At 39.4% G+C, this 13591-nt stretch overlaps 1 protein-coding gene across 7 annotated transcripts in view; it reads right to left on the bottom strand.

Annotated features, from left to right (window-relative positions):
• Window positions 1-272: 272 nt before the first annotated feature.
• The window catches only part of KCNC2 (potassium voltage-gated channel subfamily C member 2), a 101687-nt gene continuing 88368 nt past the window's right edge, over window positions 273-13591 (bottom strand). The window contains exons 2-4 of one of the 7 annotated variants that reach the window (XM_075057721.1): window positions 9870-10800; window positions 7288-7455; window positions 273-1394 (exon numbers count right to left, since the gene is read on the bottom strand). In XM_075057721.1, the coding sequence (XP_074913822.1) occupies window positions 1285-1394; window positions 7288-7455; window positions 9870-10800 (1209 nt within the window). In that variant the 3' untranslated portion in view covers window positions 273-1284. Of the gene's footprint in view, window positions 1395-2469; window positions 2534-3240; window positions 3378-7287; window positions 7456-9869; window positions 10801-13591 lie in introns of those variants that run through there. The other 6 variants (XM_075057725.1, XM_075057720.1, XM_075057723.1 and 3 more) reach the window with 6 other exon arrangements.

Genomic DNA, 13591 nt, shown 5'->3' with positions numbered 1-13591 from the left:
TCACCTCCTTTTTAGGTTGACTTCACACCGTGATGCAATAAAACTGCCTCGAGCATGATAACATCTAGCCCAATTACAATTTCTGCATGAGGCGTGGGGTCATTAACAAGAAGGAAGATTTTAAGTTGTTTTCAAAGCCAGCTCATGCTAGTTTTTGAATTAGCTCCTCATGTACCCCGGGAAACTGGTTTGAGAATTGGGACGGCCAGCAGCAGGCATGGGACCGATACAGCTAAAGAAAGCTCATGAGCCACTCCAGAAGATATGTTCCAAGTTCCTCCCCAGGTCTTTTGCCTTTTATTCTCCAATTCAGGTATTACATTTCCACTGGTTTCCACCAGGATTGTGCATGCACCTTGACATGTTCACAGAAGTTCCACGATACAGAGTTTCACAACTGGGACAGGTCCCTACAATTGGGACACCAGGGTGACAAAACAGATTCTGGAGAATTTCCCACTGAATAGGATGGAGAGAACATAATTACCACATCGTAGCACTACAATGCCTCATAAACATAGAATAGACTAGATCCATTTACCACAAAAATCACAGAAAGTAACTGATCAAAGAATATCTCTTTTATGTAAAATATACATTTGTAGGATATAATTTTAATACATCTTTTATACTTATTGATGTTGGGTTTGCAACACTTTGAATAAAAAAAAAAAAAAAAAACAAAATAGTCTTGCTGCCAGAATTTTATTTCTCATAATACTTATAGTTTGAGGTAACAATGAAAGAAGACTGTGTGCTGTGAACAAAGTCGGTGATATTTGTCTGCAGTCACATTTCTGTTATCAAAGTGAAAAGTAAACTTAAGACTTCGCATGTACACTAGAATTCATACAAATATAGGTCATGGCAAACTGAGAAAGCAAGGACTTATGCAAACCTACTCTGTTCATATTTGTGACCTTTGCAAAATATACCGTTATTATGACAGAAGTCAAGACAGATGTAGTTTACGTCACTATCATTATTAAGTGGGTGTCTTTGTATGATCCACAGCACAACTTACTGCAGGAACCAGGAAGAATACATACAGGGGTGTGGGTCTTTGCATGGAGCCTTAGCAATGATGACTTGAATTCAGCTTTCCTTGATATAGATAAAAACTGATATTCCATGCACACACGTTTTATTTACAGCTGACTCATCAACAGTGACTAGTCACCCCTTCCTCTGGCAGCAGTAATTATGAGCAGTCTTTAATCTTCTTTAACAAGGTCTACTTTGCATGTAAAGTCTCAGTGACCTCCTCAAGGCGCGAGTTGTTTATCAGGGCCCATTCAGCAGCAGCAGTCTCTTTCCAGTACAGTCCTTGGTATGGCTAAATTCCATTGTCCCTTTTTCAGCAGTCAAAAATCCATGATAAATTCTGTACAACACTGTAGTTAATATAACAGCAGCACCAGATATTATATTAATTCCTTTGCTAAAAGCTGTTTGCAATTATCTCTCTATTGACAATATTTTACCAAAACTAAATCAATGTACATCTCTAAATATCAGAAATGTATACTCTGATAAATACATTATTGTACAAGAATTCTGACATGCAGATCATGCTATTGGGCTAGGCTATATACAGAAGAACATGTTACATGGTCAACAATAAGTTATATTTCTTTTCCTAACAAAAAATAAAACATGACAATCAGGGATTATTCAACAATCTCAAGGATCTCTTAAGATTTGGGTTGTTATGGTCTTCCCCATGTAGTTCTAAAACTGTGGTTTAGGGTAATTTTTCCTCACCAGCCCAGAACATCAAATCTGCCACTGCATTTGTCCTGTTGCATAAACAGAGGTTAATATTGAATGAAAAAGCCACTAGAGGAGATACAGTTTCAAAACTGTAATGAATGCTGGTTGCTAGGAGGAAGATTGATGCAATAGGCAACCGGTCAGTACTGTAATGCCACTACTAAATCCCACTCGAAAAATCTTCAGAGTGCTCACATGAGTTAGTCTAGACGATACTAACTTGCACTTGAAAAATATATATATTTGTATCTATACACATAAGTATAGTCCATATGAAAAAAAGAGAAAAGGAGAAAAATGTCCTTAGTTAACCTTAAAAGAGGGGGGCATTTTAACAGTATCTCTGTGCTTTATGGAGACAGATGGAGAATACAGTAGACAGGTTGCAAAACAGACAGACAAACAACATATAGGACAAAGCACCTCAAAAAACATTGACTGAAGAAATTTTTGAAGCTCATGAGCCAGAGGTATAAGGCTGGTCAAAAACCCGACGTGAGAACTGCTACCCTCTTACAGTGGTACAAAAAAGCCCCCAATAATCTTCTCAATTTTACTTGGTACTCAGCCTCTGAAAATGTTGAAGAACCCTGGAGTAGAGAAATGACTACAGTACCAAGCAGCACTTGCTAGCTTAAAATTGCAAGTCTGGATGGCGTTTACCTTTCTTGCATGTTTTGTGCCTTCCCCAAGCCATTAAGAAAGAGATCTGGCTTCTGCTTGCGTGTAACCAGTAATGACAACCTCTTTGCAGTTATCTGTGTGCAAACAACCGGAGACATTCAGAACTCTGATACAGCAATCCAGTACCGAAGTAAGTTAATCACAAAATAAAGCCATTTATAAACAAGTAGATCGTTAAGAAAATAAAGGAAAAGGTTAAACAAAGAAAAACAATCCCACATGCAGACCAGTTTATCAGTGCTTTCATTTCAGCAGGATGGTACAATGTGAGAACACACATCGAGAGCCATCTGTGGTCTCCGCGATCGGCAACACTGCTTGTCAGGTGATGGAGACAGGATGGTCCATGCAAATGAGCAGACCCAGGTCACATTGTGTGCAACCACGACACGATTCCAGACCTCTTCAGGATGGGTTAGAGTCACAAGAAATGGAAGTTCAATGGAGTGACTGATAATTAGTTGGAAGCACATTATTTTAAGTAAATCTCCCTGAAAATATGCTTATTTATTGAATATACTGGCCAACGGCATCCACTAACTGTCCTTTTATTGCCATAGGAAAGTAGGACAATATAGTAGATAAAAGGAGAAGTGCTACCTTCGGTAATCTTTAAGAGCCAAGATAAAAATCTTCAGCTACCCAAGTGGCATTTCTTACTACTGACAGTTACATCATGCAGGAGTTATATTTGTGGAGCCTATGGTTAATGCTACATTTATTTCCAATATGTGGTAAACAGTATTTGAATTAATACTATGTAGCCGATTGATGCCATCTGGTTTACAAGATGGAAGGGATGGGAGACCGAGAGCGCCTTAGAGGACAAGGTGAGCTGTAGGGTGATGTTACTGGAGACAGTCGCAGAGCATTGCCTGTCAAGCCAGCTATGTTGTTTAAGCTTCGAGATTTTTCATAGCCTTGTATGAGAAAATGCACAGACATCAGTTGAATTCAGCCAAAAAAATAGACAAAGACAAACAATACAATGTAATGTCATCCAAGGAGCTATCTGGGGCTCAGAGGGAATCTGCCTGCAAAAGAACTCAATGCCGAGACACGTCACTACCAAAAGATATTAATAAGTAAAATTATTTACAGATTAATGCAGTTATTCTTTCCCAGAAAATTAAACAGACCATCACACAAGAGGTCTGACCTGCTCTTCCACACCCCATCTTGCACTCGGTGCCGCTCTGTTGGCTTCAGCAGGGTTGCAGAGAGTGCAAGATAAAGGATCCCAGCAGGGTTACTGGGTGAGCTATCTGGCTAAGCATAATCAAAAACCCATTAAGACAGACTATAAAAACTGTTAGAATTATATAATCTCTGCTAAACCCAATTCCTAATAAAGGATGATTTTTCTTTAAAAGTAAATAAAACAAAACAAAAACAAATAAATTGCATACAGTATGTGTAAATCACTTCTGCAGAGGATTGAATGATACTATGGGAAAGAAGCTTCATCTACAGAAATATTAACCCTAAGACTTTGTGTCTAATATTGAAGTATAATAAGATAGTAGAGTTTGACATATTTGCAAATGCCTTCTGACTGGCAAATTTAAAACACCATATCTGTGCTCCTTCTCCAGCTGACTCAAATGAAATAAATGGTATTAAACCACAGAAGCAAGTAGTAAATAAGTAATCATTAAATGAGGCAACCACATATTGCTTCACAATTTGGAGGGAACATTGCACTCGCAGACATTTCTCTTCACATACACTGTGAGCTCTAGCTACCTACTTTTTGCTACATATAGATTGTTTTCACCTTGTAGAGGCTATGCTGTACAATGACAGAAAAGCATTGCTATTCGCTGCATCACTATCTTCATAATCAAGTATTTTCAACAGCACCTGAATAAGCCCACTTGTGAAGAAAAGGATCAGCCCATCAGTCTGGAGAGAGATATCAGGAAGGAAATACAACAAAGATGAAGCCGGACAGGACCCCACTCCTCAAGTATATGGATATATGCTCCACTGCAGGCGTGGGAAGTCCCATTGATTTCAACGGCACTACTTATTTCCTTGAAGACAAGTATGCATCTAAGCATTTGTCAGATTAAGACATTCAGGTATAAACTGCTTACAGTGAAATACCGAGACTTTTCCCACAGAAACTATAAAATGCCAGTGAAAAACAGCTAAACATTACGTGGGACATCACCAGACATTTTTTTTTTTTTATTGAAGTGGGTACCAGCTCAAATTCCAGATCTCCAGATAACAGACAGTTGTTAGCATCTTCAGGAAAAATCGTATCTTAGCTTCTCCCCTAACAACAATTAACATATTTCTTACCTACCGAGAACTGCATACTGTAAAACTAAACTTAAAGCAAATGTAGAACCTCATGACTGCTAAAATGTTGTGCAATGTTATCTCCAGATTGCAAAGGCAGGCTAGACTGTGATGCTTCACAGACTTCCGATACATTTCAAAACCAGCCTCCATTTTCTGAGTTTCTATCCGTATTTACACAGATTAGAAAGAATCATGTTTGAAAGGGGAATTGAGGGGAAGCACAATGCTAGTGTATATATTTAACCTCCCCTGTAAACATAAAGCTTACCAAAAAATCAAAATAATCAGGTAGCTTTTTTTACACAGAAACTAGGAAAGTATTTTTTAAAAATATTTTTCCTGCTACTTTTCTAATGATAAAAGCAAAGAACTGATAGAGGAAGATGGTAAAGATGATAAAGAAAACAGGAACTCCTAAAAAAATGAAAACCAGATACACAAGATGAATAGAGACAGGGGCATGATCCAAGATCAGTACTTTCCAGGTATTTCAGTGGGGTTTGGATCAGCTCTGAATCAGTATCTTCTCAGAGACGGAGATAAGGTGCTAATGTAAAAAAGCTCAGAATAAATGATCCTTGAACACAACCAAGAACCAACCAAGGAACCAACCAAACAAGAAGGATGTACCAAAAGAATGACAGGGAAAAAATAAAATGAAAAAGTAGTAGACTTGATGTGTGAATTAAATTCAAGTATTCAAAACCATTTGGATGCTACTTGGAGATGTTTATGAGTTAACTTCCCCACTCTGTATGAAATAAACTTGGAAGCCAGTGGCTAAAACATTTCAGCCTAGACTATGGTTATCATCAGAACCAGTCAAACAGCATCGAGAAACTGTCAGTTCTGAACTCAAGCATCATTTTTCTAGTAAAAACTATGACACAGTTTTCTCTTGAATCTAGATTTTGAAATGAAAATGTTCATGTGGTCCTAGTATAAAATATGTTTTATTGTTATATGAATATGTCTTTAGTAGCTGATGTGTAACGTCTTTTATTATTTCTGATCTGTTCTAATTATGGTTACTGCCAAGTGAACAGCACTCAAATGTTTATACTAACTTTCCTAAAGGAAGTCAAGAACCTTATTTTGCAAGATGCCATGGCAATCTGCTTTATTCAGGTGTTCCTGAACTCCTCAAAGACTGGGCTCTTAGCATTAGAGATATTTTAAATAATCCTAGTTGTTGAGAAGACAGTGTGAGATATATGCTTGGTGGAAAGTGTCCTAAATCTGTGCAAACACATGTTCGCAATGAAAGTCCCATTTAATCTAAACATTATGTACAGGAATATGCAAAACACAGGAACATAGGGACAATCATACTCTTTACAAATACCATACACATCAGCCTTTGGTTGCATATCTGTCTTCACAGGTTTAACCTACTGAGCTCATGCTTTTGAAATGTAAAAAGAGCATTTGTAGAATAACTCAAGAGAATTCCTTTAGGGTCTACGGCTGGCTTGGACAGCTATGTTTGCTGTACACAAATCAAGCTAAAAAAAAAAAATAATTAAAAAAAAAAAGGCAGAAAAATCTCAGCCAAAAACATTTGTCCAGTGCCACGTGGCTACTGCAGATGAACTCTGAGGTGAACGACTGCACATCAGCACTCAGGAACGTGAAACCTGTTGGAATGATACGATCTGCCAAGAAACCAAAGCAATTCTTATCTAAGGAAATGGCAAGATGACCGCTGGCGTTGCTGATTTGGGGGCTATGCCCTGAGGTTAGGTTTGCAGCCACAGCCAGCTGTGGCCTGACGGGGTAGCCACGCCGTCAGTCGTATGGGTGATACATAAAATGACAGAAGGTTTTGCAAACTCCGCCTGGGGAACCCAATCCTACTGAACAGTGAGTAATCAGATTTGAAGAGGCTGAATAACTAGAAAGGCATTTTTAGCACCTTGCAAGATCAAACATTGTTTATTGTAGTTGAATTCTTGTTGGGGTAGACAGCCACCTTTTAGCATCAGTGGTGTATTACAAAGAGGAAACATTTTGTGGCATTATAAACTCAACCTTTTCTTTGAAAGAAATCTAAATAGCATCTGATGAGATATGCTCTGTTGTGTTCAGAACAAAAACGTTGCTCACTTTTGACATCTCAACCTTTTAAGTGTAATTTATTCAGCTGTAATTTTTACTAAGTTATTAAGTGCAGACCAAAGTTATTCAATAATTAATTTGTCTTTTAGAATGACAAATGGTATTGAGTGATGAGTGGTTGAATGAGGTCTGAATTGCAGGCTTTTCCATTAAAGATAACAGACAAATGAAGGCACAAGTGATATGTGGGTCCAACATCAAGCACATTTTGTGAAGACTAAAGGAGATGAGTGTTTCTAAAAAGAAAGCAGGAAAAGAATGACTAGGAGTAAAGTAAAAGATACATTGTGAGTACAGTCTTTCCTCTGAGAGCATTGTGCACATCATTTTACTCTAAGATTGCTTTTCACAAGCACATTGCTAAGTAACCTTTTATGATCTAATGAAAGAAGTCCATACCTTTCCTGATCCCTCCATCAGTAGCACACGTGTAATCACCTGTGGTCAGTAGGAAACATGTTCCCCCTCTTCTGTTTTTGTCTCTTGTACTAGAGCGTCTGATGGGAGGGAGCCTTTCACCAGGTGAGAGTGGCTGCTCACTTCCTGCACTGTCTTCACCTGATAACACTGGTTAAAGCACCATGCCCATTTACAGACAATAATGAATGAGGAAATGAGACATCACAAAGAGCTTATGCTGAATGCCGGATATTCCCATCACTCAAAAAATCGTTATAAGGTAAATCATTAGAAGAGAACAAGATTGCAATTCACCATTAATCAGTACAAAATGGCAAAAAGTATATTTTTTATTCAAGGACAAATGATCTTTTGACTTTCTTGTTCTTCTTTTAAATTTCATATAAAGTTATACTAAACTAACATGAAATAAGAAATAATCAAATCAAGGCTCAGTTAGTTGCCTATTATGGACCATAACTTTTCGGAGTACAGGCAGCCTTGGATATTTCAAACAAGTGTTTATTATTTTGGCTATCCTTTTTGCTAAACAAGAGGTCATGTTAGTCATTTTTGCTTAGAATATGTTGCTTAGCATATTTTAAAGACAACCCCTCCCCCAGGAGGATTAAATTTTCAACATTTGGCACTAAAACCTGTTTAATAACACACTTAGCTGTCATTTCTATACTTATCATACTTGCACTGCTTGTCGTCATAAGTACCCAACATGAAATGCTGTCTTTGGTCTCTGTAGTTTATTTTATCAAACAGCGAAACTCTTACCTCTCCTGATTTGGCACTCCCAAAGGACTCTCTTTTAAAATTATCTACCATTTCAGATTCAAGCCACACTTCAAGAAAAAAAATCTCTGCTCAGTACAGCACATAACAGGTAATGGCATGTTACTGACTTCAGCTTTGCCTTTGCATTTAAACCTGAGCATGTGTTTTTCTGAACTGGTAATGCAAAGGGCTCTATTCAGCCTTGAAGTTTTGCACAGAATTCCTAGTGACTCTAACAGCATTCTCTACCAGAAATAAAGCTACAGTGCACAATATGAGTGGTGGCACTACTGAAGAGAAAGTTAACACTTCAAAATGGCTTCTTTTTGTGTATCTGCTTTGTCTCTAACTTCAAGGATTATAACACCTTGTAAATAAAGCTGCAGACACAGAAGAGTGTCTCTTTTCTCTGATCACACTGAGCCTCCTGCATTCCGGAACACCTTTAGTAGGACCTGATGGCATGAAAAAGCTGTTATCATTAACACTTTAAAGATGTTGTCTGAAAGTGGGTATCAGTCAAAGCACTGTAAAGCTAACTATATTCCACCCTCAGTGTGAGTCCCTTCAAGGGTTTCCATCCTCTTAAATATATTTAGGACGTTCAAAAAGCTGTATTAACTTTGTCTGCGTACACTCACTCGGAGACTGAAACTGAGCTTCTTTGAACATAAATGCTATTCAGTAACAGAGCAACAGACCAAAGATGGATATTGTTCAGAGACCGATTTTCCAGACTCTTCTTTTTAAAAAATAAATTTCAATTACTGAACGACACCAGTCATGGGTGGCTTTGCTCTTATTATTCTTTAGCAGCTTTTCAACAGGAGTCTAATGACTGGTATGTGAGCTTTGTAATCAGATTGTGCTTGGCTATAAAAATAAATACATTCAAGAAACAAACAAAAAAATCCTTGCCGCTAAAAATTTTAATTATACTGAGAGATAAAATTTAGTCTTTAATTTGAAGAGATACGGAATATGGGGCAGTGGCTTGGAGGGGCAGAGGCTGTCATTTGATATGCGTTTTCACAGCGATTAGCACAAAATACTCCTTATCCATCATTTGGAACTCTAACAAATAAGGTCATATAAATCATAAAAATCAACACCAATAACGATGATGTTGCTAGGGGCTGTCACTTTCATTTTGCTTGACAAACTTTACATCAGCTATGCTATTATCATTCAATTAAAAGTAAATATCATGCAATGTCTCATCTAACACAGACAAAGGAGGTTCTTCTAGCCAGGGAAGCAGAATGCCAAATGGAAAGAAAGCTAGAAAGAGAATTTCTTCTCATTTCCTTTGAGTGCTGGGCTTTTGATGTAAAGCACCTGCTCCTTTTAAATGACCGCTTCTTTGTAGGATCTTGCTTAACAGGCCACGATGTGGCACAGGCAAAGCTGACACAAGAGACAGACACTGAGGCAAAACACCATGGAGTCCAACAGGGTGGGACACGGTGGCTGCTCAAATAGTCACAGTCATGCAGAAAAACAGGAAACATCCATACAACGCAACAAACAACAGGCAAAAGAAAAGGTTGATATCATCAGCAGGAAAGCATTCTCAACAGAGCAAGCAAAACTGTATAGACCAGCTACATAGAGGTTTGGGAACGTCGCTATACCTATTTTGCCCTCTATGAGACTGACACACGCAAACACTGGAGGGGAGAAGGGTGGGAGCTATGTCTTCTCCTGGCAGAAAGACTGGCTGCTTTCTGACCCCTGCCGAACATACTGGTCTATAAAGTGTTTTCAGAGGACATGCATTTCCAGTGGGGTCCTACCTGATGATCTGTTGTGCTCCATCAGCTGGTTGTCCTTGCCCAGGCAGATGTCACCCTGCGTGCTATTGCAGGCCATGTTCAAGTCTGTCTTGCAGAAGGTGGGCGAGCTGGCTTGAGGAGCAGGAGGGATGTGCTTCTTCCGCTTCCTCGGCAGTTTCTGCTTCGCCATGGCCAGGGAGTAGTACATCCCAAAATTGTTAACTATCACAGGCACCGGCATGGCTATGGTGAGCACCCCTGCCAGCGCACACAGGGCTCCCACCAGCATGCCTGACCAAGTCCGTGGATACATATCCCCGTACCCCAGGGTGGTCATGGTGACTACAGCCCACCAGAAGCCGATAGGGATATTTTTGAACTGTGTGTGCTCACTCGCCGACGGGTCGTTAGGCTGGGCTCCCACCCGCTCTGCGTAGTAGATCATGGTGGCAAATATCAAAACACCGAGTGCCAGGAAGATTATCAGCAGCAAAAATTCATTGGTGCTGGCTCGCAGAGTGTGGCCCAGCACCCTGAGGCCCACGAAGTGCCGGGTGAGCTTGAAGATTCGCAGGATCCTCACGAACCTCACCACCCTGAGGAAACCAAGCACGTCCTTAGCAGCTTTGGAGGAGAGCCCGCTCAGGCCCACTTCTAGGTAAAAGGGCAGGATGGCCACGAAGTCAATGATATTCAAGAGGTTTTTGATGAATTCAAGTTTGTTGGGGGAAAAAACAACGCGTACTAAAAATTCAAATGTAAACCATACCACACAGACTCCTTCCACGTACGTCAGGGCAGGATCTGTCTCAATTTCATACTGTAGCACAGTTTCTGTCCCGTTGACGACCTGCTCAGTTTTGTTTATAATAGTATTGAAAGCCTCATGTGTTTCCAGGCAAAAGGTTGTGATTGAAACTAGGATGAAGAATAAAGAGGCAAAGGCGATGAACTGAAACAAAAAGAGGGAAAAGAGACATCAGAACCACACAGCTCTTCACTGTAATACTAACAATGTCACTGATCATTATAAATCTTTTACTGAATCATGCCCAAATGATTCACAAATTTGTATGCATAAACCTTTGCATCTAGGCCAGAGGAGAGCAGCAGACAGCTCTCGGGCATAGGCCAGGAGTCTGGGATGGGGAAAAGTCTTGGTGGTGGACACCATGACAGGTTGCAACTCATTCAGAAAGTGGCAACAAATTCTTTAATCCGTGCCAAATCATCTGAATTCCATTCAGTTGTCAAGGTACCTTACAAACAGCCCCCATACACACCAACAACGGCAAGATTTAAGGCTGTCCACCTCTCACATCGTGGAAAACGGGGCTGACCCTAATGGTCTTGAGATTACGGTTCAGGAATTGTCACCTGGCCTGAAGGGCACCTCAGAAGGTCCCAGGAACAGATCCAAACACCGGGTTTCCTTTGGATTTTCAATGATTCACAAACACAGGATATTTACTGATAGAAAAAGCCTTCCGTATTACAGGCAGAGTTGGTTGTACAGCCTGTTATGTTTGCAGTCATCCATCACTCATACTCTTAGGCAGGACTAAGAGTAAACCTAGCAGAACCTCTCTCACCACAGGGGCTGAGCTTTGCCAGTCTCCTAGGATCCACAATCCTGCTATCAAAATTGCAGACCCAAGACAATCTGAACAAGTAGGGAAATACAAATTCAGTTCTAGTAGAGGCATGTGGATAGATAAAATACAGTTAAATAACCTGGAGACAGCCCTCAAAGAGGATTGTCAAGGACTTAAAAACCATTTACTGCCTGATCTTCAACTCAGTCATCACAGTCAAGCATTGAAGAAAAGGGAACATCTAGGACAGGATCTCATAAAAATTAATGTTGAGCCAAACATCTGGAGGGGGAGATAAACTTTCTTACACCCAGTAAAACATACCAAATGAAAAGGTGTTTTGAGGGCAATTGCTCCTTTGCTACAATGGTTAACTTCTTTTAAGTGACAATACATTACCACCATGTTAGCACTCCAACAGCAATGGTGTAGTACATGAATAGATGATATGTTTAAATCTCTCCCTGAGCCAGGATCTATAACATGTTATCAATGTGTCTGTTATTCTGGATTTTCAGCTTAATAGACATTTTATAGCCAGCATTATCCTGGAAAAAACTCTCTGAAGACTTGAAGATTTTCAAAGGTCTTAGGGGTCCAAAGAGACAAAACGATGCCTAAACACATTTTTGAAAATATCTAGTGCCTATGTGCCTCCTCACATATCTAGCTGCTTGAAATTTTATCACTGCGTAATATCAAGAAAGAAACACATTTCTTTCAAAATGGCAGAAAATGACTAACTCTTCTGGCTTGGATTTTTATAATTTTGAACTGTTACTTGCTGGTAAAACAAAAATACATGATAGGGATCTCAGAGCTTGAGACAGGTGCTTCATCCTTTTTAATATTATTTATTTTAGTGAAGAATCTTAATGTATTTTATGTTTCCCTTAATACTACTTACAAATCACTCAGGGTATCACACTTTTAATCTGTTAATTCCCAACCTGAAACTAAATACCTTAAAGAAGCCCAGCAAGTAGAAAAAAATATCATATTCTTTACTACCACCCTACTGGAAAGGGTAGCTTTCAGTCCAGGTTCCAGTGGTACAGGCAAGAGAAAATGTGGCAGCAGGATGCTGGTATGTTACCACACCTAAATCTTGAATCTCATTGAAAAAATCTAGTTACAAGGGAGACAGAACAGCAGCCACAAGCAAGAATGCCTCTTATGTCACTTTAATCCAGGCTGCAATATTGCAGCAGAACTGATTTTGTGTACTTCGGGTATCCATCACCGAATTTAGTATTAGTGCTCAGATTGAGTATTGTGTGCCACAGGAGTTCATTTGGGCTGGTACATTACTGAATGGTTGCATTTTTTGAACACAGAACATTATTTAGACAACAAAATGTTGTCTCTACAACCGGTAGAGAGAATTGCTTTTATTCTGAGAAACAAGTTTAAATTTGCAATGCAAGCCTGGCAAATTTATTATATTCAGACTCACAAGATGTATCTATCTATCAGAACCCCCCCTATATCTACCTGTATCAGAGAGTTGCAGCTTTTTTATGGCTTCCTTTCCTCAATCAATGAAACAAAGTTATTACACCAAGCCCCTCAATTACAAACGCTCTAAATCTGTTTTTCAGAAAGGACTGAGTCAGGGACTGAACTGAACACTTATCATCCAGTCTGAACTTCTAGTCATGAGCTAAGCAAACAATCTTACACTGTCTGGCTGATTTTTACTGAACAGGCTTTTCTGCCTTTGCCTTAACTACAAAATTGCTGCACGTTCATAGCTCATTTATTCCTGGCACCTGAGACCAACATACACAAAAAAGCCTCAGTCTTTTGTGAGACAACTAGAGTCAGCAAATACAACCAGATTTATATAGCCTAAGTGAATTAATCTCAGCAGATCCTTGTAAAACCTCTCCATAACATGGACAGAGAATTTTTCAGACTCTAAGCCACTGGTGGAGCATCCTCCAGCACCTTTCTACACAGTGAAGGAGAGAAAAAGCAAACAAATCTGTGGAGGCTGAGGATCACTGAAGCTAAGTCAGCACTGTAGTTTGCAACCTGGGTGGGAACTTTTAATAGATAAAATATTGGGCAACCTCTTTAACAGCAACACTTCGGCGATGTCAGACAACTGTGAACATTTTTTGTCTGAAAAGAACAGAAAATTCT

This window comes from Buteo buteo, chromosome 26, assembly GCF_964188355.1.
Source record: "Buteo buteo chromosome 26, bButBut1.hap1.1, whole genome shotgun sequence".
Taxonomy (NCBI): Eukaryota; Metazoa; Chordata; class Aves; order Accipitriformes; family Accipitridae; genus Buteo; species Buteo buteo.
Note: the sequence above shows the minus strand (reverse complement) of the source record. Positions and strands in the feature narration are given on the sequence as shown.